The sequence below is a fragment of the Numenius arquata genome, chromosome 7 (genome assembly GCF_964106895.1).
Source record: "Numenius arquata chromosome 7, bNumArq3.hap1.1, whole genome shotgun sequence".
In the NCBI taxonomy this organism is placed as follows: domain Eukaryota; kingdom Metazoa; phylum Chordata; class Aves; order Charadriiformes; family Scolopacidae; genus Numenius; species Numenius arquata.
The window spans coordinates 39800315-39825669 of NC_133582.1; the positions used below are offsets into that span (position 1 = coordinate 39800315).

At 40.2% G+C, this 25355-nt stretch overlaps 2 protein-coding genes across 3 annotated transcripts in view; one reads left to right on the top strand and one right to left on the bottom strand.

Moving 5' to 3' along the window:
- The window catches only part of UBP1 (upstream binding protein 1), a 41191-nt gene extending 33892 nt beyond the window's left edge, over positions 1-7299 (top strand). For both annotated transcript variants that reach the window (XM_074151161.1, XM_074151163.1), the window contains 5 exons: positions 1456-1546; positions 2183-2292; positions 3665-3807; positions 4398-4449; positions 5369-7299. In XM_074151161.1, the coding sequence (XP_074007262.1) occupies positions 1456-1546; positions 2183-2292; positions 3665-3807; positions 4398-4449; positions 5369-5406 (434 nt within the window). In that variant the 3' untranslated portion in view covers positions 5407-7299. The remainder of the gene's footprint in view (positions 1-1455; positions 1547-2182; positions 2293-3664; positions 3808-4397; positions 4450-5368) is intronic.
- Positions 7300-9220: 1921 nt separating this feature from the next.
- On the bottom strand, positions 9221-24685 carry FBXL2 (F-box and leucine rich repeat protein 2). Its single transcript, XM_074151164.1, has 10 exons — positions 24661-24685; positions 24479-24593; positions 24044-24170; positions 23777-23851; positions 20380-20510; positions 16266-16326; positions 14782-14826; positions 14434-14490; positions 10421-10633; positions 9221-9481 (listed from the first exon to the last, which is right to left on the bottom strand). The coding sequence occupies exons 1-10, from the start codon at positions 24683-24685 to the stop codon at positions 9374-9376; spliced, it is 957 nt and encodes a 318-aa protein (XP_074007265.1). The 3' UTR covers positions 9221-9373.
- Between the last annotated feature and the right edge of the window lie 670 nt (positions 24686-25355).

Sequence of the window (25355 nt, forward strand, 5' to 3'; positions counted from 1 at the left end):
CTCACATTTAGCCTTTCTGAACAAGCTGTGAAGGTGTCATCCAACCCTAAGAAAGGAATCATTAGTGAGTGGAATCATTAGGGAGTGCAGTCTCACTAATGAATGAGCCAGTGTCTTGCAGTACCTTGCTCAGCAAACCATACGGACACATGGTGTTGATAAAAATTATTTGTGTATAGTTCTGGTGACATTAATATGAGCAGCAATAACTAAAATTTTGTAAGCTACTGCTAATAATAATATAGCAATATAATGAACATTTTATTTTAAATACCATGGACCTAGCGGAAAAGCGCAATGTTTTATAGTCAGCCCTTGCAGTGTTGGAAGTTTTTGGTCTGTGCTTGTCATGTATCGTGACTGCGAAGCTTCCTTGGTAAACTGTAGTACCAAATTTCTGACAAAGACCCTTGGAAAACTTTTAAAGCAGTTCTTGGTTTTCATCATTATCTTTATATGGTCATAGAAGTCAAACGCTACCTGGCTGATGGTCTTTGAAGCCAGGGGGGTAGTGTAGCTTTTAATTACACTTCTTCAGGTGCAGTAGGTTTTTTTATTACAGTACTTAAAGGGGTATGATGACAGATCATTTTCTCCGGCTTCCACCTGTGCGTTCATAGATTGTCTGTGGGGTATCTTCATGAATAAAGACTGTCTTTTCCACCCCCGCCCTCCCACTCATCTATTCCAGTGACTGATTTTTCAGACTGTTGTTTCCTTTGCTGACAGCCGTGCTGGTTCTAAGCAGCGTGCTTCTTTCCATTCTGTTTTAGATCAGCTTAGGATCTTTCATTGAAGCTTCATTTGCTAAATGTTCTGGGAAGCAGTTGTTTTCACAGATCGCTTATTCCCAGGATCATTTTGAAAAAAAAAAATAAAAAAATCAAACCTTCTTTGCATGGAAGTGTCGCACAACCGGGATTCCCCCCAGAGGCTGCTCATGTTCTGATTTGACCACAGTGATGGGTTACACCAGCCTTTAGCAGTATCTTCTAGAGATGAGCGCGCTGTAAGAACTGAAGTGCACAGAGCACAGATGCGTTAGTTGAATGCCTGGGATGATTCGTTGAGCGAGAAACCATCAGATATCTTTGCTCTGGATTTTGCACGTGCTTAAAATACACCAACCCAGGTGTCAATTAAAACTTTTAAGTCATTTAAGCCATTGCCTGGATCTAGACCAGTCTCTACAGCCGCTGTGTGCCCTGCAGGTGTTGTGCTTCCGCAAAGATGTGAACACCGTCAAGCGAAACCAACCACCTTTGGAAAATTGGTCATTTTTTCGTAGTGCTGGCTAGTGCCCATTCTAAATTTTACTTGCTTGTTTGTGTCTGCAGGATTCCATTTTTATAACAATGGAGTTTGTAATTCCCGGTTTAAATGAACATACAATTTATTTTAAAAATACAGATGTTCTAAAATAATCTCGGTAAAATCCTCGTGTGTTTTCTCCAGGTGCTGATTTATTAAAGCTGACAAGAGAAGATCTGGTACAAATCTGTGGTCCGGCCGATGGGATTCGGCTATATAATGCACTGAAATCCAGGTAATGTGCTGAATGCCAGGTTGAGTGGGCTTTGTTCTGTCAGTTGCTGGAATCCCCCGTGGGTAGAACTGGGGGGTCTGGGAGGTGAGTGTCGGGCTGGGCCTCGATGCCTGTGCCAGCTGTCCCGGGAACCGGCAGCGGTTATGTTTAAAAAAGAGCCTCCTGTGCCCGGCTTCAGAGCAGACCCCGGGTGAGACGCAGGCACTGGCGAGTTCAGCAGTGGGCTCTAACTGGTACCAGTGCAGTTGGGTACTGGTTCTTGAAAACAGCTGGATTTGAGGTTACAAATGCCGTGTGCTAACGCAGGCTGCATCCCTGCTGGCGGAGCTGATTCCGACTGAAACGGGTGTTTGCTACCATTGACCTTTACAAGAATTGTCATTGTCCCTCAGTAGTTTTGTTCCAGGATTCCAACAAGTTCTGGATGAACTCAGAATTGATTGAAATGTTAAAATGCTGTAGTATCTGAGAAACCACTTACCATTAGGTTAATTTTATTTTTTTTTTTTTGGTCCACGAAAGAGAACATTTGAACTGTACTGTGAGGCACAACAAACCTGCACTCGTGGCACATCGGTTTCCGTATTTCCAGGGCAAGTAACTCTTTGTCTGATGAGCGTTTTGTTTGCATCGCAGGTCTGTCAGGCCCCGTTTAACAATCTATGTCTGTCAGGAGCCATTAAGGAGCATACAACTGGAACGACAAGACGCAGGCAACGGCGATAGCAGCAATGGTGCAATATACGGTAAGGCGCACAGGGGGTCTCTTGCCACACCAGCTCTGGGTCTTAAAAAGTCTTAAAACAATATAGATGGGAGGGAAAAGGACTAGTGAAGAGGCTGAATTTCTCTTTCTGGTGCGCAGAGAAACCGTAGGAAGTTGTGTTCCTGTAACCCTGCACAGGATGAACAGAACCTTAAAACCTCTCCAGGTTAAGTCATGGATTTTTTTTTTTCTATCCGCTGATAAAGCTAAGTGTAGTTACATGGTAGTTAATTAAGGAGCTCTCAAATTAGCTGCGCTATGTTGCTACAGCCAAGGTATTAACCAAACAAATGCAGGTGGCTTGTAAAAGCTACTTGCGAATAAAACACTTGGATTCGTTCCTATTTTCAGTTAGCTTTTGCTGTCGTTTCTCTGCAACTGAACTAAAACTAAGAGAGCCTGAACAGAAAAACAGCCAGTGTACGGGCTCCTGGTTTTGGTATTATTTTCCTGAGAGACAGCTGTTACTTCAACACTGATGGCAACTTAGTATTTAATTGTAAATTCATGTCAATGTTACAATTAAGAGAATGGAGCTGTCTGAAATGATCCTTTTCTTGCTCTTGGCTTTGAGGGAAGAGACCTGGCTCCCCAACCAACTGAAATGTGTGTATTTTTCATGCAAGAATTGAGGTGGGGGAGGCTCTGTAAATAAGATACCGTCTCTGTCAAATACGTATTTTCTCTCTGGATATCTTCAGTCTTTGCTTCGGGACAGAAGAATGTGCAAACACGGAGCTGCCAAGGGCTTCCGGCACTAGGAATAAAGCTACAGAGCTGTAAATACAGCCTCAAACCGAACAGCTTCTCTGTCTTACACCACCACAAACAAACAGAACAGTATTTCCCCGCCCGCCGCCCCTCAGCTCTGAGATGATCTGTAGGAAACTTGTTCAGACATTTGGAAAAAAGCTTTCTTTAGCAAAAAAAAAAAAAAATCTAGATCCCTCTTTAAAGCAGGAGTGCAGTGGTGCGAGTCAGAGGTGTTACCTGCTGCTTTTGAGACGGTCCAAAGCTACTTCCAAAGTCATCTTTAGGTGACTCTAAGGATCCATTTCTCTCTGTTTGGCAGGACTGTGCCTTTTTGTGCAGGATACGGGGGAAAATGTGGACGTTGGCTTCAGAGGGAAGCCTCCCCCGGGTCAGAGAGGTGCTTGTGACTCTGCCTTGAGAGCAAAGCCCTGGCAGTTCATGCTTCTTAGTGAGAACAGGGCGAGAGGAAAGAAAAAGTTTCTAGCTTTTAAAATTTTTTAAAGCTGGCGTATAAACAAATTCAGATTTTTCTTTCACCTACTTACTTGTTACAAATTAGCACTCTGCTTATTGAAATACATTTATTTTTTTTCTTCTAGTTTATCATGCAATCTACTTAGAAGAAATGGCAGCCTCGGAAGTCACGCGCAAGCTTGCTTTGGCATTTAATATCCCTTTGCATCAGATCAACCAGGTTTACAGACAGGGTCCCACAGGCATCCACATTCTTGTTAGTGATCAGGTAATGGAAATTTTATCTTCTTGACAAATTTTATTTATGAATTAAATAGAATGGGGGATTTTCTCATGCTTGCTTCATTACTTTTTTTCTGTTTGATAATGGAAACTGGTATTTTCCGATGATTATAGTATTTTTTCCCTTATGTTAAAATAAGGAGAATGATGTTTAAATGTCACTCTTTTGCTACCTGAACAAATTCCGGTTGTGAGAAGAGAAACCCAGCTGCTCTGTAGAGTTCTGAGACGCTGCAGTAATTACTCAGTATGTACGTAATTTGCACATGCCCAGAGGCAGGGAGCATTTAAATACGGTTGAACTCGGTTTACTCGAGCATCTGCTACACGTATTAAGAGCTCCAAAACCACAGCCAACAGTAACAGGCTCCCCACTGGCTGTCACTTGATTAACAAGCGGTATTTTGACAGTAACGTATTTTAATTTCATGTGGTATATGCTTGTCACCTTTGAACATTTGCTGAAGAAAATCAAAATATGCAGTTTGTTATAAAAGGCTGTTTAATATCTGATGTATTTATTTCTGGCATCGGTCACACTCAGGAGGGTTTCAAAACATTTTTTCTTTTTTGTAGATGGTTCAAAACTTTCAAGACGAGAGTTGTTTCTTATTCACCACAATAAAAGGTACGGTGTCTTTTCTGCCAGTTATGTTTGTAACTGTTTATTGCACCAAGGAGCCTTCTAGAAGCGCTTCTAGAGAAGGTCTGGTGAAGCGTCCCCAGGCAGAGAGCAGTGGCAGTTCCAGTGAAGGCTGACGGGCAAAACCCCAGCATCTCCACAGAGTAGCGGCAGAAAGCATCCCCCAGTTCCTCCTCTCCTCCAGGCTCTGCGTAGCTCCTCAGCCTTTGTCCAGGCTTCCAGTTCAGAACCAGTGCAGCGCTGGTGCAAATTTTATCTAGCGAAACTGTCAGAACTTTAAACAATTTCTAATTGGATCTTCAGTCATAATATTTTTGCTCCAGCCCTTGGAGGACCTTTTTAAAAGCTATGGTTTTGCTGTAGATGAGCTGTATTTTTCAAGTTGGCTTCCCTTTGTCAGCAACCCAACTTGAAACGAATTGTTGTGCGTGGTGTAAACCCGTTGATGCGGTTAGTGATTGTCAGGGACCTGTTCGTCTCAGTTGAGCCCTGCGCTGGAGCTGCCGAGCAGCTTCTCAGCGTAAAACCCACAGGCGGTTTTTTTTAAAGTGTTTCATTTGACTTTCTAGTTTAAGGCTGAGTATCACCAAAGAGATGATTAAAAACATACGCTAAGGATTTATACTGGTCTGGCAGGAGTTACTTTCTATGATATTAAGTGTCACTGTCAAATGAAGTGGTTTTTAATGCATTATAGGAAGAGTCCAGAGATATAAAGTTAGTTATTCAGGCATTTAGTCTTGAGTAGCAGGTTACTGATATTTCACGTTTCAAGTTTAAGATGTTGTAATAGCAATGACCCACTTCTACCCAGTAAAAACCAAGTCCACAGTTGGATGTTGTGGTGCTTTGGTTCATGTTTATGGTTCTATTTATGAAAGACTGACGTTTTTTTCTTTTTCAGCTGAAAATGGTGAAGGCTTCCATATAATTTTGAAGTGATGTCAGACGATTGCTAGACTGTTCCTCCAACCCAGAATGCAGTCCTGCCTAAAGATTAGGAAGATCATCCAAAACATTCGGATCTAACTTCACCGTATAAGATGTTTCATATTGAAAACACAAAAAAAAAAAAAAAAAAAAAAAATCACCTTTCTAATGAGCTGTTTGATAGGTGAACTTTCTTATCACTGCCATAGCTAAGTGTCCTCATGAGAGGTATAATGCCATGACAGCTGACGTACAGGCATGGAAGACAATGTAAGCAAAGGTGCTTGCCCTTTACTGAAAATAAGGCAAATTATGGCCAGTAGATACAGTTTGTAGAAGCGAAGCACTGGTGCTTCTCTGTGACCTGTATCCAGTTGGAGATGAATGTAAACTTATTTGGGGGCATTTACCTTTCTGTGCCAGTTTGTCTATTACTTGCTTGTACCTTATGCTGGTTTTATTTTTTTGATGTTAGCAGAGCACATATTAATCTGTGTGGAGATGAGTAGTTAAAGCTGATAGTGATCAGGTTGTCGGGTCTTTGAGAGTAAAGCTGTCAAAACAGCTTCCCGTGTAAATTGTGTATAAGAGTGTATGTAAGAAGTGTAAATGCCAGAACAGGGCTTTGAAGAAGCCCTAGACAGATGCAATATATGCATGCAGCAAACTGCATTATCAGTAGTACCTTACCGGAGGGATTTATATAAATCCTCTGGGGTACCAAGTAATTGTGTTTTGCTTTAACAAATTTAATGGAAAATAACTGCCTATGCATCCTTTATGTTTAGTTTCCTAGGTTCTCTGCGGAGCACTGCTGCAGTTTAACTCTTTGCTTGTAAAATTGTGGGTTTTAAAAATACTAGCAGTGAGAGGTGGATTTTTTTCTGAGTTAGTGGAATTATGCTGATGAGGGACGATGACCCACTGGCACCACGGGGCTGTCATTGCTTTCAGCAACATCAACTGAATTGCTTAAGAAACACTAAATATACACCATTTACGTCTCCTTCCCAGCAGGTAAATGCCTTGCTGTAGTTGCTGTTACGGACAAGTATCTCCACCTTTTCTGTTGCCCTTTCTTCGCCCTCCGATCCGGACTGTACAACAGCTACAGTGCCTCTTCCGTGTGACCAAATAGTTACTTTTCTTTGAAACAGGCAAATTTGCTTTTTTCAATAGTTTGGATATTTCTTGTGAAGACATGGCTCAGCATTTCCTAAGTTAACATTAAGTTTCGACTAGGTAGGTACTTAGAGGGGAATATTCCAAAAGGTATGAAGTGACAGTTTCATAGCTGGGGTTTTTTTTTTTTCTTTTTTTGCCTTTGACAAGTTCCACCTGGATCTCCGGCTTAAAACGCTTGGGAACAGTTTGCTTTTTATGCTGCAGGGTTCGATGTAAACAACTGCTACAGCATGTTAAAAAAAAAAAGCAATTTTGATTTTTTCATTCCCTCTTTTCATAACTGTCTCAAGTGCTTAGCAGAAAAGCTTCTTAAAGCTGTAGCATTTTGAAAATTTAAGTTCATCAACGCTAGAGTTTCTTTCCTTTCTTTTTTTTTTTTCCTCTGCACTGAAAGTAAAATTTTACTACGTACCTGAACATTTCTGCCTATAAGTTGTTCATCTTTGGGTATTGTTTTGTCCTTGTACTTTCTTGAATTGACACCTGTGTCATTTCAGCTCACACCGTATTCAAATCCAAATGTTTTATAAAAAAGTGGAAAAATCCTTGATTGGAAAGTATCCAAATACCTAATTTTAAAGAATATTGAAAGTTGTACAGTAGTTTGTCCAGCTCACTTGAAATTGGAATTAAATTATGGCACCAGCAAATCGCTTTTGTTTTTTAATAAGATGTACACATTTCAATTTAAGTATAATAAATGTTTTTCAATAATTTTGTAAATGTGCTTTTCTTTTTGTTTACTTCCTTCCCCCCCTCCCATTAGAGATGTTTCTGGTGTTAAGATTGTATTACCTGCAAGACCTACCCTAGAAACAGTGGCAGGTAAAGGTAAGCAATGGAAGCGCAGTCCAGCTCCGTGGTTTATCCTGCACCCAACACGCGCAGCACGCACAGATCTCCTGCTTCTAATGGAAAACAGAGTTAAATTTGAAATAATTGAAACAAATTCAAATTTGACATCAGCTGATTGTTTATTTAAGTGTCCTATATCAGAGTAGGTTCCATTTGGTTTTGTACATCTTTAATGCGATAGACTTACAAGGTTCATTATGTTCTTAGAAAAAAAAAAAAAAAAGAGCCAACAAAAGGCAACACATCTTGACATCCCGGTACCGATGACTTCCCTGGTACAGCTGAGAATAAAATCTGCTTAAAACTCTCTATTGCAGCACTATCTTAATGAAACTCTTAAGCATGATGGTAACAACACTTCTCCGCTGCTGTGCAAAACAAGCCCTCATTGGCTTAGTTTGTAGTAGCGAAGAAACCCACGTACCGCACTCCAGTCTGGAATTTATCCTCCAGGTTGAGATCTGACTTGACCGTCCCCATCGAAGCACGAGCAAAGTTACAGCCACTGTTGCCCCAGAAAAGTCTCTTAGTGGTCTCACTTCTTTGAAAAAGTAGCTTAAAATTTTGGGGGGGAATTGCAGTACTATCCAGCAGTAGCTTCTCCAACTGCTTTTTAAGCCAGTATTTCTATTAATTTTTCAGTAAACACATAGGCCCTGAACTCTTAAAACGTACAAACACACACAATCAATCTTACACAAAAAAAGCTTTCTGGACTGCTGAGTAGTTTCTCAGATAATTGAGCTGTTTAATATAAAAAAAAAAAGTTTATCTAACCCTCTAGCACTGAAAAACTAAGGATGAAAGCATGGCCTTAAGAGTCAATACACAGATTTTTATTATTATTCTCATTCAGAAGTTGACAGCTTTTTAAATAACCCAAATGTGAGGAGTTTGTCTTTCTCCCTTTGAAAACGACAGGTTTGGTTTGGTTCAACTCCTGCCTCTGGATTTATTTGCCCATCTGCTGGCTGTGTCCCTAAACCGGGTGGGACAAACAGTTTGACTCGACCCCCCTCGCTCCATCATAGCGGTCCCTGTAACTGAACCTGGCTTCCAGCTTCACCTGTGGGCAAGCAGGAGTAACACACCCCTCCTCCAGAGCCGCTGCCTCCTTCCCCCACGGACCGCGGAGGTCTCTGAGGAGACACGGGACCTGCGTTACGGTGAGCACCATGTATGAGCGTGGCAGCAGAGTGTGCGAGCTCTGCCACAGTGGTTTTCTTACCCCTTTTACAGGCTGATGGCATCGGGCATCAAACATGCTTCGGTGACGGGCAAGCTTTATACTAACACAGAGTTCAACTGAACCAAGTTCAAAAACTTGGAAAGCATATAGTTATCTGGAGGTACTATCTTACCTTTTGACATTACCTATTATGTCTTGTTTACGTAATTAAATACGAAGCTGAATCATGAAAAAGTATAAGCTGTTTTGCATGGTTACCTTGCATTTTTTGGTCAACATCTGCTAAAGCTGATTTGTCCTTAAACCTGGTGCTGGATCCGTGGTGTATATTACAGAACAGCAGGTTCAGTCCCTTGGTGTGAGGGGCTCGAGCCCTGCCTTAGCTTACAACTCCACACAAACGCAAATTAACTTCCAAGCTTAGTGACCTTGTCACCGAGTAGCTGCTACGCCGAAACGCCCCCCACATTTTTACACGGTACTTCTCATGCCAACAACAGAAGGAAGGAGTTACTAATACAAACCGAAGCATCACCAACTTAATCCACAGCTGCACGTTACGTTAAGATTTTTTTTTTTTTTTTTTTTTTTTTTTTTACCTGGAAAAAAACCGCTTTTCTCGTCACAAAACTGGATGACCAAACACCACCATGAGGACTGTCAGGAAACCGACTCCTTCCGCTGACTCGCAGTCCCGTTCTTTTCTTCAACAACAAGAAGGGAATTTTCTGTGTGGTTGCACACTTACTGTCAGAGAATAATACAGCATCTGCAGAGGCGCTGCCCGCCCCCCCCCACCGAAGGAGGGGGAGTTACTGGAGCAAAGTAAGCATGAACCTTCACGTGAGGTAGATGAGCCTGTGGATGAAAAGTCTGTGTTATAACGGGTGAGAAATAAACATAACTAGTAAAAAAGCAGCAGTACAACCTCAATTACTGCCAAGTCAGCTATCATTAAGGTTATAGCTAAAAAGAAAGCAGCTATAAGCTTGATACTACCCGAGCTGTTTTGTCCTGACATGTCATTTTCACGTCCCATCTGGCTACAGCACACTAACATCTGGGCGCTCACCTGCACGGGGTTCCCACTTACTTCCCAGTAAAGCACTCATCAGCCCCCAGCGCTCCCTGTCAAGAGAGGCACGTGTTCTGCTGTGAGGCGGAGAGATAGACCCCCTGGCTACTGAGGAAAAGATTTGTCTGTCTCGTCTCCCATATTGCCTGCTGCTTTCATCCTAGGAAGCAGCACGGAATAGAACGAGGCATCTGCCTCAGGAGTCACCATCAGGGATGAGCTTTCCAATTGCAAAAGTGCTTGGACACAAATCTGGGACACGAAGCTGCAGACCAGTTTAACAGGCTAAAACACTGCCCCCCAAGGTAGGTGGTCCCTGACCTAATGGGGGACGAGTTTGTGGCTGGATTCCAGGGCCTAACGGCCTTACAGCCCATTAACTGAAACCTCCAGAAACAGATGTTTCCCTATTGCCTCTGTATATTTTAGGAGAGTTAAAGAATGCCACTAACACAGTCCTAAAAGCATAGAAGCCTGCATTTCAACAAAATCTAGAAAGCACTCATCATTCCAACGGCACAAGTGCCGCGAGTTATAACCAGAATCAGACAATTACTGCTCAGAGAAGTCCGTTTAGTCCCTAGAGATGGGGACCTAACAGAACGATAGTCAGACTTTGTTATTCCACCCTCCCTTGCCTGGGACATCTGCAGGACTCATACAACGCAAGCAGTTATCAAGGGCCTGGGCATTCCCACCGGAACAAGTCAGCGAACACGTACTCTGATTCGTTTGATTCCAGCTCGCGTGACTTGCTGACAGTCGTACAGCTCGATTCTCTCCAAGTTGTGGCAGTTCTCCAGGTGTTCCAGAGTCACATCAGTGATGAGAAGACAGTTATCGAGCTCCAGTACCTGCAGCCTCTCGTGACCACACGTGCTGTTGCTCAGGTGAAGAATCCCATCATCAGTGATCAATTCACAGTGAGATAAGCTCTAAAACGGAGAGACAAAGAGTTAATGACATCGTGCAGTCCCAAGTACTCTGTTCTCTAAACACTGGAAATCCTCTTCAGCCTCCTTCATTCTAGCGGTTAAACAGTAAGAAAGAGCATACAGCTGAAATCCAGAAGAGTAACAAAAACCACAACTCTACTTAACAAAAGAAGAGCTGTACTTTATTTTTAACTTCACTTCAGACCAAGCGGAGTACCAAAACACGCGTCACTGGCAAAACTCCTCAGGCTCCTTTGCTCCCTGTGAAGGTGGGGATTCTGTTCCGATTGTCACGCACCACCGCTACCGATGGGAGCAAACAGCACATCTGCCATGCCAGAAACAGGAGACAACTTTAAAGGATGATCAAGAACGTACAGGGATAGCTGAGGATCTACTGACAGGAGGTACCGTTTGACAGCTACCGTGTTTTCATACATACCATCAGGACCAAGCCTGTGCACGTCCACATAGGTAAAGAACAATCAGACTGGACTGAGTTGCCAAATCGTGATTTCAAAAATCCACAAGTGCTTAACACCTCAGGCGGTACATACAAGGAGTAATAAACATCTTGTGCAGCTGCAGGAGCAGGTTTTTTCTGCAACAGTCAGCATAACAGACTACAAAATTCTGCTCCTCTTCAACATATTTTTTTTACTCCCTTGAATTTCAAGAGCACGGAAAAAGTTGCAGCATCTCAGGCAGTAGCACTATGTAAAGCAATTTCCTGGTTCCTTTAGGGAATTCATGACTTGGAGAAGCAATGATGATGACAACAACAGGAAACAGACTTTCCTCAAAGGAGGCTTAAAAAACACTCTCTGTCACCAGTGAAATGAATGCTCTCCAGTCTTCCTGCACCAGAAATGTGCCAGATTTGTGATCTCTTACTCCTCTCGCTCTGGGCTAGTTCCTTGCTTTATGCTCAGCCCTGTCTCTTGCCTGTACTTGTATCTAAGTGTGAAGCAGTTTTCTTGGCACAAGTGTTTTTCAGACAGCATCTGATGAAGAAACGCTTGCAGCAATCCAAAAAGGCTTTTTTCTCATGCAAGCTAACTAGTGCTCAAAAGTACCTCCTGGCAATCATCTGAATCAAACGTGTAACCCTTCCCTTCTCTCGGTACATCACATCTACCTTCTTTTATTTCAGCCCGAAGAGGAAGGCAAAGACTACCAGCCTTACCCTTATTTTACCTCAGCTTGAGTCACAAGCATCTCTTGCCTGCTACCAGACACACGAGGTCTGTTCTGCCTTTTAGAACAACCTGCCCCTCAACTCGTATTTCTACTTTGCTCATCAGGATGAACAAGTAACCAGAGAAGAAGCTGGGAGGCAGGTCTGCAACTCCCCTCGAGTCTGCTGGGGAGCCACCCCAGCACCTTCCCTTCTGCTCCAGCTGGGCCAGTTTTACTCGCTCACCACCTGTGAGCAGCTAGCACTAACTCCAAGCAACTAGTGCATACCGTCCCCAAAAGCCAACAGAAATGAAGATCTTGTCCCTATCAATAGTGTTTTATCTTATAACGTGTTTACATTCTGCAAGTCTACGATAGAACTGAAGTTTTCTCCTATACCTACTTTCTCATGTACGTGTTCTGAGGATTTGATTTGGCTCACAGCCTGGAAACTATCAGCAGTTGCAGGGTTAAAGAACATTAATAATAGAGCTGCTGTTTCAAGGAAGGACAGGAGGTTACGTGAAGCTGTTGACTACAGCAGCAGCCTGCTGGCTGATTAAGAGTTTTCCGTCCCAGGAAGTAAGCAGCTTATAAAATCAGCTTTCCTGAGACACTGTATTTGGTACTGAAAGGACAATACAGGATGTACAGCTGAGTTTGCAGAACTTTGTAAATCAAATACGCCACATGAGACATACTTTGTATTAAATCATTCTTCTGACTTCGTGAGCCTGTTAGAAAGTGTTAATAACACGGAACTGATTAAGATACTTGAAGTCTTTAGAGCAAAAAGATATGGTAAAATTCTTTTTTTTTCCTTAATACATACTAAATGCTGCCTAGAAATCAAACATAGCATGATATGTGGTGGCAGTAAGAAACAGAACGATCAACATAACTGAAGAATTTGACTGTCTTCTCATCTCCAGGAGTATTTCACAGTTTCTCTAATAATCTGAATGTACAAATGTTAAGCACTTTCACCAGAAATTACTTCTTAAGTCCAGCAAATAATAAAGCATTTGAATACCCTCATACTGACAAAGATGTTGCAGCTGCTTATAATTGGTCTAACAGTGCTTTTGCTTATTTCCACTGTCTACTGAGTCTCCAAACACCAAGAAACAAATTCAAAGTTGATTTCCGCAACTTCAAAATATTTGTTTAAACTCCAAATTGACCTCAACATATGCTAAAGCAAAGCACAGCCACACAAGAATTTACAGAACCGTCAACAGCACATGATTTATGGTATTTGGCACCTGCTAGTCTGTTTTTTCTTTCCCTGTGATTCTCCACCATCACTGTTCACTCACAATCTTTTGAGTATGTATCCTTCCTATACAATTTGAGTATGTATCCTTCCTACATATTACAAAAAAATCCATTTTTCTGGCTCACTTAGAAAAGGTATATTATTTTACCAATGCCACACTTCCACGTCTGTGGGCCAACACAAAGGCCAGCAAACAGGAGCAGTTTCAGAAAAATACTTTGAAATTATGACGTCTTACGGTATCTCTGGTGAAGCACTGGCAGAATTGGTAAAAAAAATCTCTTGCAAGTACTGGTTACATTTGAGATTACAATAACAAAACATATCCATTGCAGAAGAACAGAAAGTGTCCTATATAAATGGCTCCACATCTCCTGACAACTCTTGTTTGGCTTAATGTTAAGAATTACGGTACAGAAATAAGGTTGGACAATTAATAAGCAAAAATAAAACCCAACAACAATAAAAAAATATTGAACAAGCTCCTTTTTAAAAGCCATCTCTCTTCACGTTGCTACCTTAGTAACACTAACACTAATCATAACACAATTTAATTAATGAAGCAGCAAACCTTCCTTTAATCCCATCTAAGAAGAGATTACGAAGATACTTGTTGTCTCATGTAGATCTGAAGCAGCATATATAGCAAACCTACGTTTATGGGACAACTGGCCCCAAATACAGGAGCTCTAGTGATTTTGTAGTACCCTGACTGAAGAACAGCCAAATTTATGTCAGCTGAAATTGGTTTTGATGTTCTGAAAAATCTAAGCAACCCCTCCCCAGAAAGCATTTCTTTGCAGTACAGTAAGCAGGGTACCCCACTGAAAGCATCTCAATCCTCTCCAATAACGTTCAGAAGTCTAGGCCAAAAAAAAACCTTCCATAATTTACTACGTAAATGTAGTCCTTGGGAAAAACTGCTTGTGTATAAAACTCATTACAGAGTGATAACATTTATCTTCACTGGGTGGTTTTGTGTATTCAGTATTTCATGTGCAGTGTCACATTCCATAAGAAAACCATTAGTGAACACTTAAGAGCATCTATAAAGGATCTGACTACTGCAAGTTGAACTAAGTAATCAAATATGAAGGAAATACAAGCTTTCTGGTTATTACTCACTGATTTGGTAATATTTTTTTTATCACACAATGCATGTAAGTGTTTTAGGATTAATCTTTTAGAATACTTAGAAGACTAACATATACTTGCATAGTATCATACATCAGGAACTCCTTCCAGATACAGAGTGAACTGCCTGGTTTTGTATGGCAGGAGCTATGTATGTGTGTGGTTTTGGGGGATGTATTAAAGTTCACAAACAAAGAGTTAAACTTACCAATGCTTGTAGCTTAGGACAGTGTATAGAAAGTTGTATCAATGTGCTGTCAGTTATCTAGAAATAAAAGAAACCAGACAAACAACCATAAGCAACAAACAGCAGGAGAGTCAACCCTCAATTAAGGTGTCTTCCTCTATCAGACGAAAAGTTCTGTTATTTCTGGAAAACACCCAATCACCTGTTACTTTTCAAGTATTTTCTTCTAGAGAATTTCCCAATAATTATTTTTATTTACTACTATTTACACTATTAGTAAAAAAAAAATAAAGCAAATCTAACTGGAAGTGCTAATGCACTGCATTCTTACACTGGACATTCAATATTCCTTGTGATACTAAATCTCACCAGAACACACTCTTCCAAGTCCATCTTCTCCAGCTCATGGCAATTCTAAAATAAACAAAAAAACCAAACAGATATACAAAAGATGAAATATAATAACACACAGTCATAACATCGTGCACAGGGGTAGTAATACGGGATAACGCAGCTTCCAGGAGGAAATTGTGAGCTAAATCCCTTCAAATATTTGAACACCAAAGGGCAAAAAATGGTAAAAAAAAATTAAAAATAATCCACAAGCAATACACCACCCCCCTCTCAAACCTCTACATTTCAGCCTTTCTCTCATTGAGTGAAACATCTCCTTCTTGCCCTGGAAGGTTTGTTTGAACAGTATGTATCAGCACCCACCCGCCCCTGCTTCCCTTCCCTCTTTGGGGGTCGATTTCAATTCCAAGCTACTGTATTTCTAGCCTGTGCGCTAAAGCCAACTGATGTGCACACAGATGACTCCCACTGCTGCCTACATCAGCTTGCACCAAACTAACCAGAAACACACTTAAGCCCATGGAACATCTCTCTTCACCATCATGTATTGGAAAGAAGCCTTAAAACCAATTTGCTTTGGTAATGAATGTTGAAAATTTTAAAATAGGGTCCACTTCAAGGCTGGGAGAAAGCAGCACTTCACATTTACACAAGCAATTTTCCCAATAATCCGAGAGACCCCGACCAAGCTTTTAGAAGCATTTTCAATATCCGATCATAGCTAATTACAAGAAAACGATGTAACCTTGTGACCTCACAGCAGACTACACGGTGCCAATGGCTCGGCCCAAACCCCAACCCATTTTTACAGGCGTAAGAAGGAATGGTTTAACTTGCAGCTCCCAAAAGCAGGCTTGAGGTGACTACCGAAAGCCCAAGGCTGACTGATTAGAAAACCACTCTGTTTAACCACTGTGGCATAAAAAAACCCCTTTCATTCATACTAAATATCAGCAGCGTAAATGAATCCTGTTCAGAGTATTATTTTTGTGTTGAGATTTCCTAAACCAGCAAATGCTTATAACTTGAAGCATTTGATACCATCAATAAGCTTACTTTACATATTTACAGCATGAATATGGGCACGAGTGCTTATAGTTTATAATGTACGTATTTTCGTAACTTAAAGGCATGGTCAGATTAATCTATTATATGGTGATTTTTTGGGGTTTAAATATCACACGGGTATGTGTGATCTTTATAGGTGAGATTTGGCTAGGATACATAACACAAGTTTAGAGTTATGTTAAGTGTAATAAATTTCAATTGAAAAGAGGGGGAAAAAGATGAAAAATGCAACGATAGATGGCAAAATAGATCAAGTTGCAGCTCTAACTGTGATCCAGAAATAAAATCACTTTTTGTCCCCTCCTCCACTGGGTTCTTCCTACTTTATTTTTCTTTTTCTCATACTCCCTCCCAGCAGGACTACATCAATTCACAGCTGCTCAGCAGCAACGAGAACAAGGTGAGCTCTAAACTTCTGAAATGACCCTTACCCGGGCTAAGAGCGTAAAACCAGCATCTGTAAGATGTGAACATCTTGCAGCTTCCAAAATCCTGGAAAAGTTTTAAATGTTAAAGAAAACATTAACAGAGAGAAAAGCAAATGCATTTGAGATACACATCTGCCTTCTGCAACTTAAAGCTTCCAATAGCAAATGTATATCTATGCCTATTTTTCACAGTAATTTGTAATTAAAAAGTTCTGATGCAGCTTATTAGAATCTTCTGATAGTCACAGAACAGATTAAGTCCAATCCTCAAATCTTCTCAACGTTTAGTGGAAAATAAATTCTTCATAATTATAGGCAGTTTGATGTCTTGTTTCACTAAGACAGCGTAATGCTCAGGTTTTCTCAAGTGTTTCCTCTTCTCAAGAGGAAAGATATGGGAGAATAAACCCCGAGTTAAGAAAAACGCAGATGAAGCCTGCATCTAAAACCTGTTACCTAAACACAGGACATTGAGAAGCCACAAAACTGAGATACTGCTTACTAGAAATTCACTCACTGGCTTTGCGTGAAGCACAGTGAAGCAAGTTACCAGAAAGCAAGGAGCTTAAATTCTCCAAGCCCACAGTAAGAACAATAAGCTACACCAACATAATCGTAAAGAAAATAACATTGTTTTGGAAAGATAAATCTAACACTCTTTTGAGAGGTACTGGGAAGCAGCACTGACAAAAACAGGTCAACTGCCCCAAACAGCATCAGTAGTTCATAGAACAGGCTTCCATCCCACAACTGGTTTTTTATCATTGTTTTCTTTTTACTTTGCAGGTGGATCAAGATGTTTAAGTACCAAGATAAATAAGGAGAAACCAGAGCATCGTGTAATGAGCAGCACAAACCGAAGTGCAACTTACCCACTCACCACATTACTTCTATACTGGGGTCAATGGGGAAGAGGCAGGGCAAGTTGGACAAAAGAACCTCTTGCTGTGGTAACAGAGGCACCTAGATCCTTCCAATGGTTTAGGAGACCATTAGAAACCTCTTTATAGAGAAAGTGCAAAGGGAAAAGCCATCCTGGGTGCATCAGAAAAATACAACCCCACCAGAGCACAGGATGGGGGGCTCTGACTATGACTTTGCTGGATCAGTCTCTTCCAAGCCAAAAGCAAGAGCGCAGCTGAGTTTAGAAGAAAGCAGCCCCACAGGATACACCCTTGAAAGCCACTTCCAGAGTGCTAGTCTTCAACAAGGTTCGGATGTATGATGGAAACTCAAGAACAGCCAAGAGAGAGGTACAAGACAGGTACCGCTTCCCAAATGGATGGCTGTTGCACCTCTGGATTTACTTTCCAGACTCACATTAGGGAACTTTGCGCCCTTCCATCAAGGGCAGTTAGCAACCTACCATAAAATACTTCCAGCTAGTCTGAAAATAACCTAGCACACCAAATAGGAAGGGAAAAAAAAACACCACCACCACCAAAAAACCAAAGTATTCGGGTCACATTTGTTACCCTTCTTACTGCTTTCAATTACTTGCTTTCAACCCCACCTACACTTAACACCATTAGATCCTCAACCCCATCACATTTCTGTCTTTAATGGGGGGGGAGAATGATATCCGCAGCGTGCAAAACAGTAAGGATGCTACTTACTGTGCATCTGGTTGCAAAGAAGAATATGGAAACAGAGGGGTAAGAAACCAGAAGACTAGCAGCTCTAGCTTTCCTGAAATTGGGTGTGCAGTCAGTCAGAGGAGCAGAAAAGGGAAGGTGAACTATATACACACATGCTGCATCAATCAGGCCTCAGTATGAAAAGCAGGTGGGAAGGCACTGGTCAGCATGAAAATGAGCAAAGTTCTAATTTTGGCTTTGTTTTAGTGATTGTACTTAGAGAGGCCTCTTCTTTTTGCCAGATACAGATGACTTTATTTCCCATCCAGTGATTTGTGACAAAGTAGCTAGCATAGGAGCCGATGAGGCAAAATAATATCAAAGAGTGCCCACTCGTATAAAGCAATGTTCTCTAAGATAGACCTCACAGTTGCCTTCATTGTCTACAGATGTCTTTTGGGCACACCTGGAGCGTCTCTGCACACAGCACCTCCCTACCCTTGTTGAATTAGCAGCAGGTGGGAGAGAACATTAGCGGGGTTAAAGACAATATGATCCTAATTTTCACAGCCCCACGTAGAAAAGACATTCCTGGTTCATGGGTGCATTTCTCAATAAGCCTCACCAAAACACCTACCAGTATTTTAACACTAAAAAGCACTAAAAGAGAAAAACAGAGAAGGTATCAAGTACTGAAATAAGCAGATACAAAAAGGGATGAGGGGATAGCTATATCTTGACCTAGGGAGAAAAAGAAAAACCAACAAACAACAGCTGAAGGGAGCTGGTAAAGCTTAGGATTTTTTTTTTTCCAAGGAGATGGCATTTGTGAGTGGTAACAGCTGCAGAACACAGCACCTTCACAGAAAGGCCACATCCAAGACCCTGAAGCGAATTGAGAGTAGCACAGCATAGAAAACACCCAACAGCTTCCTAACACAGCCAGCACATCCAACAGAGGCAGGAGAGTTCTCTTTCGTACCCAAAATCAAAATACTCAGATGGTACGAACAAGTGTGGAATTACATTTGCCTTTGATTTCCATCAAAATTTTTATCAAGTACTTTCCATACATGATCCCAAAAGTCTAGATGTAACCAGCTGTATCATCCTGTATCATCTGTCCCTCCATCACACACTCCTCTGCACTAATCACTGCAAAGGATCATTTTCTTCCTTACACTGTTCTTCATGAAAGGAGAATGGCAGACGCCTTCCCCCTCGTGGCACAGACAGGGGCTAACAGTTTCCCTACCAAAGGCAAAACAATTCCTGCTACAGGTGGAAAGAATTCTTGTGCTTCTTTGCCCTTGGAAAGAATTGTACAACTAATTGCACTTTAGACCTTTTTCCCCCTCCCCCCCCAATCTGAGTTGTGAATTGAGAGAATGAGAGAAATTATGGGAAAAGACCCATAATGACAGCTCAGCTTTCTAAGGAACACAAGTGTGTCAGAAGACTCCTAAGCCCCAAATGTGGGCACACCTAAGCTCTTGTAAGTATGAACCATTACATGAAGGAGACCGTCACTCTGGAATCGTCTTAAGGACAGGTTTACTATACTAACAAAAGCTCTTTTTCACTCAATCAGCCGAAGGAATACTGTGTGGCAGCATATTGCACACTGGCATTTCAATGTAGCTTCCCCTAATTTTTACAATCTACTTTCCTCCATTTATCTGTGACTGAAGTATAACAAGTTGCGACTCCTGCACGATCCTGTCATAAAAGGCAATTTAGTGTCACCCAAAAATGTTTTGGTTTGATTTAATTTACATTAAAATTAAACCTTAGAAGGAGTATTATATGTCTCTGTAAGCAGAGATGTATGACGGATCTTCATTATTAAAGCTGAAGCTGTCCCCACTTCTGAGAATACCACCATGAAATATGTTAGTGCAAATTAAATCAATGTAAAAGTTTATATTATTTTTAACTGACGAACCCCTATTACTCAAAACATATTCCATAAATTTCAGTCCTCAGTGCTTGCAGAGGCATTAGTTCACTCCATATCAGAGTTTAAGAATGCCAGAATGTACTGCAGAGAATACTGAAAACACATTTATAATATACTTTGTAGATATAATATTCAGGTATGGTTTAGCTATTTTTTTACAAGACAAATGACTGCATAAAACCACATCAGAGTACAAACATCACAAGACACAACACAACTACAGATATTTTTACCTTTTTCAAAAATAATGGGCTTTATATCTTCTTTTCTTCTGGCTTGTAATTAGTACCTAAAATATTTAGCTAGAAGCACAGAATTGAACTGCTAGGTCCAACATGTTTTATTTGTCATACATTAATTCTTGGTTTTCCAATATACAGTGGACTACATTCATATGCTGGCTACAGAGGACCAGCCCTCAAGTTCATGTTCTGCTGGTACTTCTAACTTACTGTTTTGATAGCAAAGGTAACACAAACAACACAAAGCTAAATCAAACCTGATTATCTTCAGAAGTTAATTTCTTACATCAGGCCAGTAACAACATAACATACTCACGACACGCTCATGACATACTCACTTCAGCCTTGGACAGTTTAGACCAAGTGCTGTGAGAGAAGCATCTGTAAGGTTGCTACAGCCTGAAACACAGAGTGACTGAAGTCTATGACATCCTCTACAGATTTTTACAATGCCTTCATCTGAAATTTGCTGTAACACAGAAGAAGGGTTGAAGTTACTACGTTATCAAGTCATCACCTAAAAACCAAAGTCGTCATGTTACTGAACTGTTAGTGTCACATTGTATATAACCATGGCAACTTGTGATTTTCAACCAAAAAATACTGTCGTGAAATTACGTTCATTGATAACACTGAAGACGATCAACACACAATTCCTACTTAACTATGTATTTTCCCACAGATCTCAAATACAGCTCAAAGGCAGTTCGAAGCACAGAGGGAGAGCTGTTTGGTTTTGTCTTCCTCTGTCACTTTGCTTTTGCTTCATAATTTTGACTTTTTTTTTTTATTATTTTTAATTGTAGTTGTCACTGTGTGAAACAGCTTGCTTCTTACATGTTTGCAGAGTTCAGGTCTTTCGTTCCAGTGACTGTGTAAGTTCAGGAACAGTGCAAAAGAGAGCTTAAAGCTTGGCAGCAAGAGATCTAACTATCTATTTTCACTGGACCAGTAGGACCCAAGGGTAAAAATCCTTCATCTCCAAGTAATTTTCAAAGCAAGAGTTTCAGGTAAACAATTACACATAATCTGTTCTTCACAGAAGATAAATGTAAAAGTGTCCTGGTTTGAGCCAGGTTATGCACCTGTCTTTAGTTGAAATATTTAACTCAAAAGAGGTTTTTCATTTCTCAAAATTGTTTTGTACTAGATATTCTGAAAAAAGTAACTCTAAATTTGGAATATGAATAAGAACGTTTTCTCTCTGAAACAGGAACTTTAAGAAATAGCCCCAATGCAGCTGCATACAAAATAGCAACAGGAACTAGGTGATTGGGTGTGTGTGCAAATATTATTTTGTTTACAGGTCTTCTATTCTGGAAAAAGTATTTTCTCCTCCTCCCACTCCTAATTCCAAGAATTTAATTTTTCTGCTGAATGACTAATCTTTCATAGCGAAATGGGTTATTTTATTTCCTGGCGTCACATTACTCTTCCAATGATAACAAAGACCTTTACTGTATTTTGAACTGAAACTACACTAAGCCACTCCTCTAGGTACACTAATACTACTATAGCATGTTTCTGAGGCTATTATCAGGAACATTACCTTTCATAGATAAAAACAGGATGAGATATAGCAGCAGCTCAGCACAAAGGGAGATCACCTTATGCCCCCAACCCAGCACCTTTTAATATCAGTAGTTCAAATTTCCAAATCGTTCTGTCACATAAAAATTACTCCAGACAGAAATCTAGAAGTCCTGTCTTCTTTTTGTGGATCCAGAAGGACCTGCATCATCTACAGATAAGAAGATATTTTCTGGAACTGCTTTGTTCTCTTTGAGATATGCGTTGTGACACTGTTATTGGGAAAAGGAACTATTTTGGAGGTAAGGACTATGTAAACTTTATGCTGCTGCTTGAGCTGGACAAAACCCTCAAGTTACATATGAAATTTTTCCATTCTGAAATTGCTGTGATTTCAATGCCCACATCCCTCTCAGGAAAGAAAGGTGCTAAAAAAAACGCCTGCAAGTCCCCAGTTTCTACACTCTAAAGACGTCACCTTTCAGATGTGTAGTTTCCAGAGTTAGTTCATTTCATAGCTGCCTGAGCTGGCCTGGCATTTCACAAGGTCCATAAAACGGAGCCACTAGAATTAAAGTGTGGATCACAAGGAGACCTGCTGTGTAAAAATCAGTGCTAGCCCTTTGATCATAAAGAGCCTGGCTGCTTCTGGAAATATACTTCTAAACCACAGCAAGCAGGACAGATCTCCTATGAAATAAAGCTTTAAAGCACACTTAACTAGGTAGGACACAAAGACTATCAACTCAAAAAATTCAAAAAGAAAAATACTTTCACTCATAAGGGTTTTTTTTGGTTTGTACTTAATATCTACATGACAACAAACATACTGGCCAAGGGAAAAGTCTGGTACACTTCTATGTCAATGCTCCTTCTAAGCAGGAGAGATCATAACTGGTTATCATCAGACTTCTTGAGAGCCTTACACAAAAATAATCAGAAAAGGCTGGCCTTGATATATCTCATTACTCTCAGGTAAAACACAACAGAAAAAGAACTTTGGAGGAAGCGGACAGCAAAAGGAAAATTGAAAGGGGAGAAAATTACATATTGACTTTATATACTTAAGTGTGGTTCAGACCGAAAGAAGGAACTTCCTTTCATTCCATTACCTTTAGGTGCTCAACTTCAGTGGGCACCTAAATTCAGACAGAAAAATCTGAAAATTCTCTCTCTCACTAAACATCTGGCACATGGAAGCTCAAGCTTTGTAGTCATATTGTTGTTAATTTCTGCAATTTTTTTAATGTAACTTTTAATCATTCCTAACACTCCAAAACGTTCAACACTTTAAATAAATCTATTATGTTCAAAAATTTTCATCCAATCTTAATAAAAAATGGTTCCATGACACATTCATTCAGGAATAATGTGTCAAACATTTTAAAGTTTTAGCCCAATCAGATTTTATGATGCCTTCTAGCAATAAAACTGTAGAGAACTTTCCAAAAGCAAAAAAAAATTATAATGATCTAACAGCTTCATTATTCAAATTTGCATGACAGAAAAGACTGAAATTCTAATTAATTTCAACATTTTCTAAGGCTTATTTAAAGACAAAAGTGACTTAAATACATTTAAAATCTAAAAGGAGATCTTTCCCATTCCTAAACATTCACATCAGAAACAACAAAGTAACAAATACAAAATATTGCAAATATAATTTTTGTGTACTTGCTAAGTAGAATTAAAAGTACATGAACGATTCCCAGTCATTTCATTACAAACGAATGTATTCTTCCATTACTTTTGAAAAAGCATGCCCTTCTGCTACCTAGATGGTTCTGACTCATTTTCAGTAATGATGCCATTACATTTTACTCTCAATTATGTAGCCCAGAACAAGGCTTCTGCTCAATTAGACACCTTAAAATTATGAATAGACCAAAATGTTTGACCTTAATGGTGGGATAGCAAGAGCTACATCTGTAAAACCGCATGGTTTAGCACATACACAGTTCATGAGATATGAATAAATGCAGTCATTCTTACTCTAGAGCTTGCTACAGTTAAAAATAACCCAATATTCCAAATTCACACTCAGCTGTAGAAACAGCCAGCTCATTTAAGACCTCTATTCCACACAAAAATCTGTAGACTGCAGAGATGTACTATTTGAGTTGTGTGTAGCAGATCAATTCATTAGCATTCAGAAATGGTTTATGATTCTTCAATAATGTACCTTTTGAAGCTTCAAATACTTACTGTACAGGATTGCAAATTCAGGATTACAAGTTCATGACAGTGATTTTGAATGTGTTTCAATGCTTCATCTTCTAACTGCATTTAGCAGTTAAAACAGACATAGGAAAAGAAACAAGAAATTAAAAGCACAGCAAAGCAGCCCAAGGAATGTACACATCTTGTAATATTGAACAAAAGATAACAAAAATGGTATTTTTTAATTCACGGAGGTTTCAAAAGCCCAAAATAAAATTTTATTCCTAAAGGATCACCCAAGCAATTATGTACCTGTGTGCAACCTCTAAGAAATAGAGCTTTTAGTCCACTACACCCTTTCACCAGTGCTTCAATACCATCCTTCGTAATCTGATCACACCAGGAAAGATTCAAATGTTCCAGATTTCTGCAACCCTCACTGGGAGAATTAAAAAAATACATAAAGTTAAATCCAGCCTTCAAATAGTCATAACAGTGGGAAACCCAAATTAAACACACTGTTAGAAATTAATGACAGCCAGTGGACTGTGCCAGGCCTCCACAGAAAAGTCACGAGAAAAGACCACACACAAACATCATAGCCTACACCCAAGAAGTGCTAGATACATGATATAGTCAATGCTGATACACAGTATTAAGGTCCAGCACTGTTTTTTTTTAACTTTATTAAATGTTGAACAGCTCTTTAAACGCTTTCCTTTAACACAAAACATTGAATCTTCTTACCTTAAGCCTTTCAAAGAGCTGTTTGTGATGGCTACGCAAGATGTCAGATCCAGATGTTTCAGCTTGGAACAGAATCTGCTAAGACTGTAACACGTGCTGCAAAACAGCAGACACACTAAAAATACCTTCAGCTACTTCTTTTTCCAGATTTCTCCATCCAACAAAAAACCCCTTTGACTTACCTGTCAGTGATTTTTGTGCACCCATTTAGATTTAAGTGTTCGATGTTTCTACAGTTCTGTGCAAAGGTCCTAAAACAGCAACAAAAAAGCTGGAGAATTAACATAATGTCACAAGTTGTAATACAGTCACTAGAGTGCGCTCTCTCCCCTGCCTCCTTCCATCTCAGTCAAAAAGCTTAATCTTCAAGCCACAGCACAATTACAAAGCACATCTCAAATACATCTGTCCCAGTGGTTGCTTTTCCTTTTTGGTATTGCAAGTTTCTGTCTTAGGTAACTCCTGAAACGAAGTGTTATTCCTCTCTCAAATACCACTTAAGCAAGGTGTTTATTTCTGTCATATATAAGCCAGAACTGACTTGCTTCAAATGCCTTAACTAAAAACATTATGGGCATAAACAGAATGGTTTAAATATGACATCAGTTAAATATTAAACTGCTGGGGAGAATTCTCACACATCTCATTACTGAAGCCTTTGTAGGTCTTATAAAGGAGCTCGCTCCTACATCAAATGAAAAGGAACGTGCCCTGCGCAATACAGAAGTGGGACCTAAGCCTATCAGACTACCAGTGGAAAGCCCTGGGGGATTGCAAATTAGTTATTTATGACTTTAAAAATTAACATGCATCTGTGTGCACTACTGGGTATGAACTCTAAGGATGACTGGAGCTATTATACTGCTAAAAGCCTGTA

Coding starts and splice junctions, on each gene's coding strand:
- FBXL2 (XM_074151164.1), bottom strand. CDS start 24,685: ATGGGTGCACAAAAATCACTGACAG. Junction 24,171..24,478: donor AGCTCTTTGAAAGGCTTAAG/GTAAGAAGATTC, acceptor TAATTCTCCCAG/TGAGGGTTGCAGAAATCTGG. Junction 23,852..24,043: donor TTCTTAGAGGTTGCACACAG/GTACATAATTGC, acceptor TGCTAAATGCAG/TTAGAAGATGAAGCATTGAA.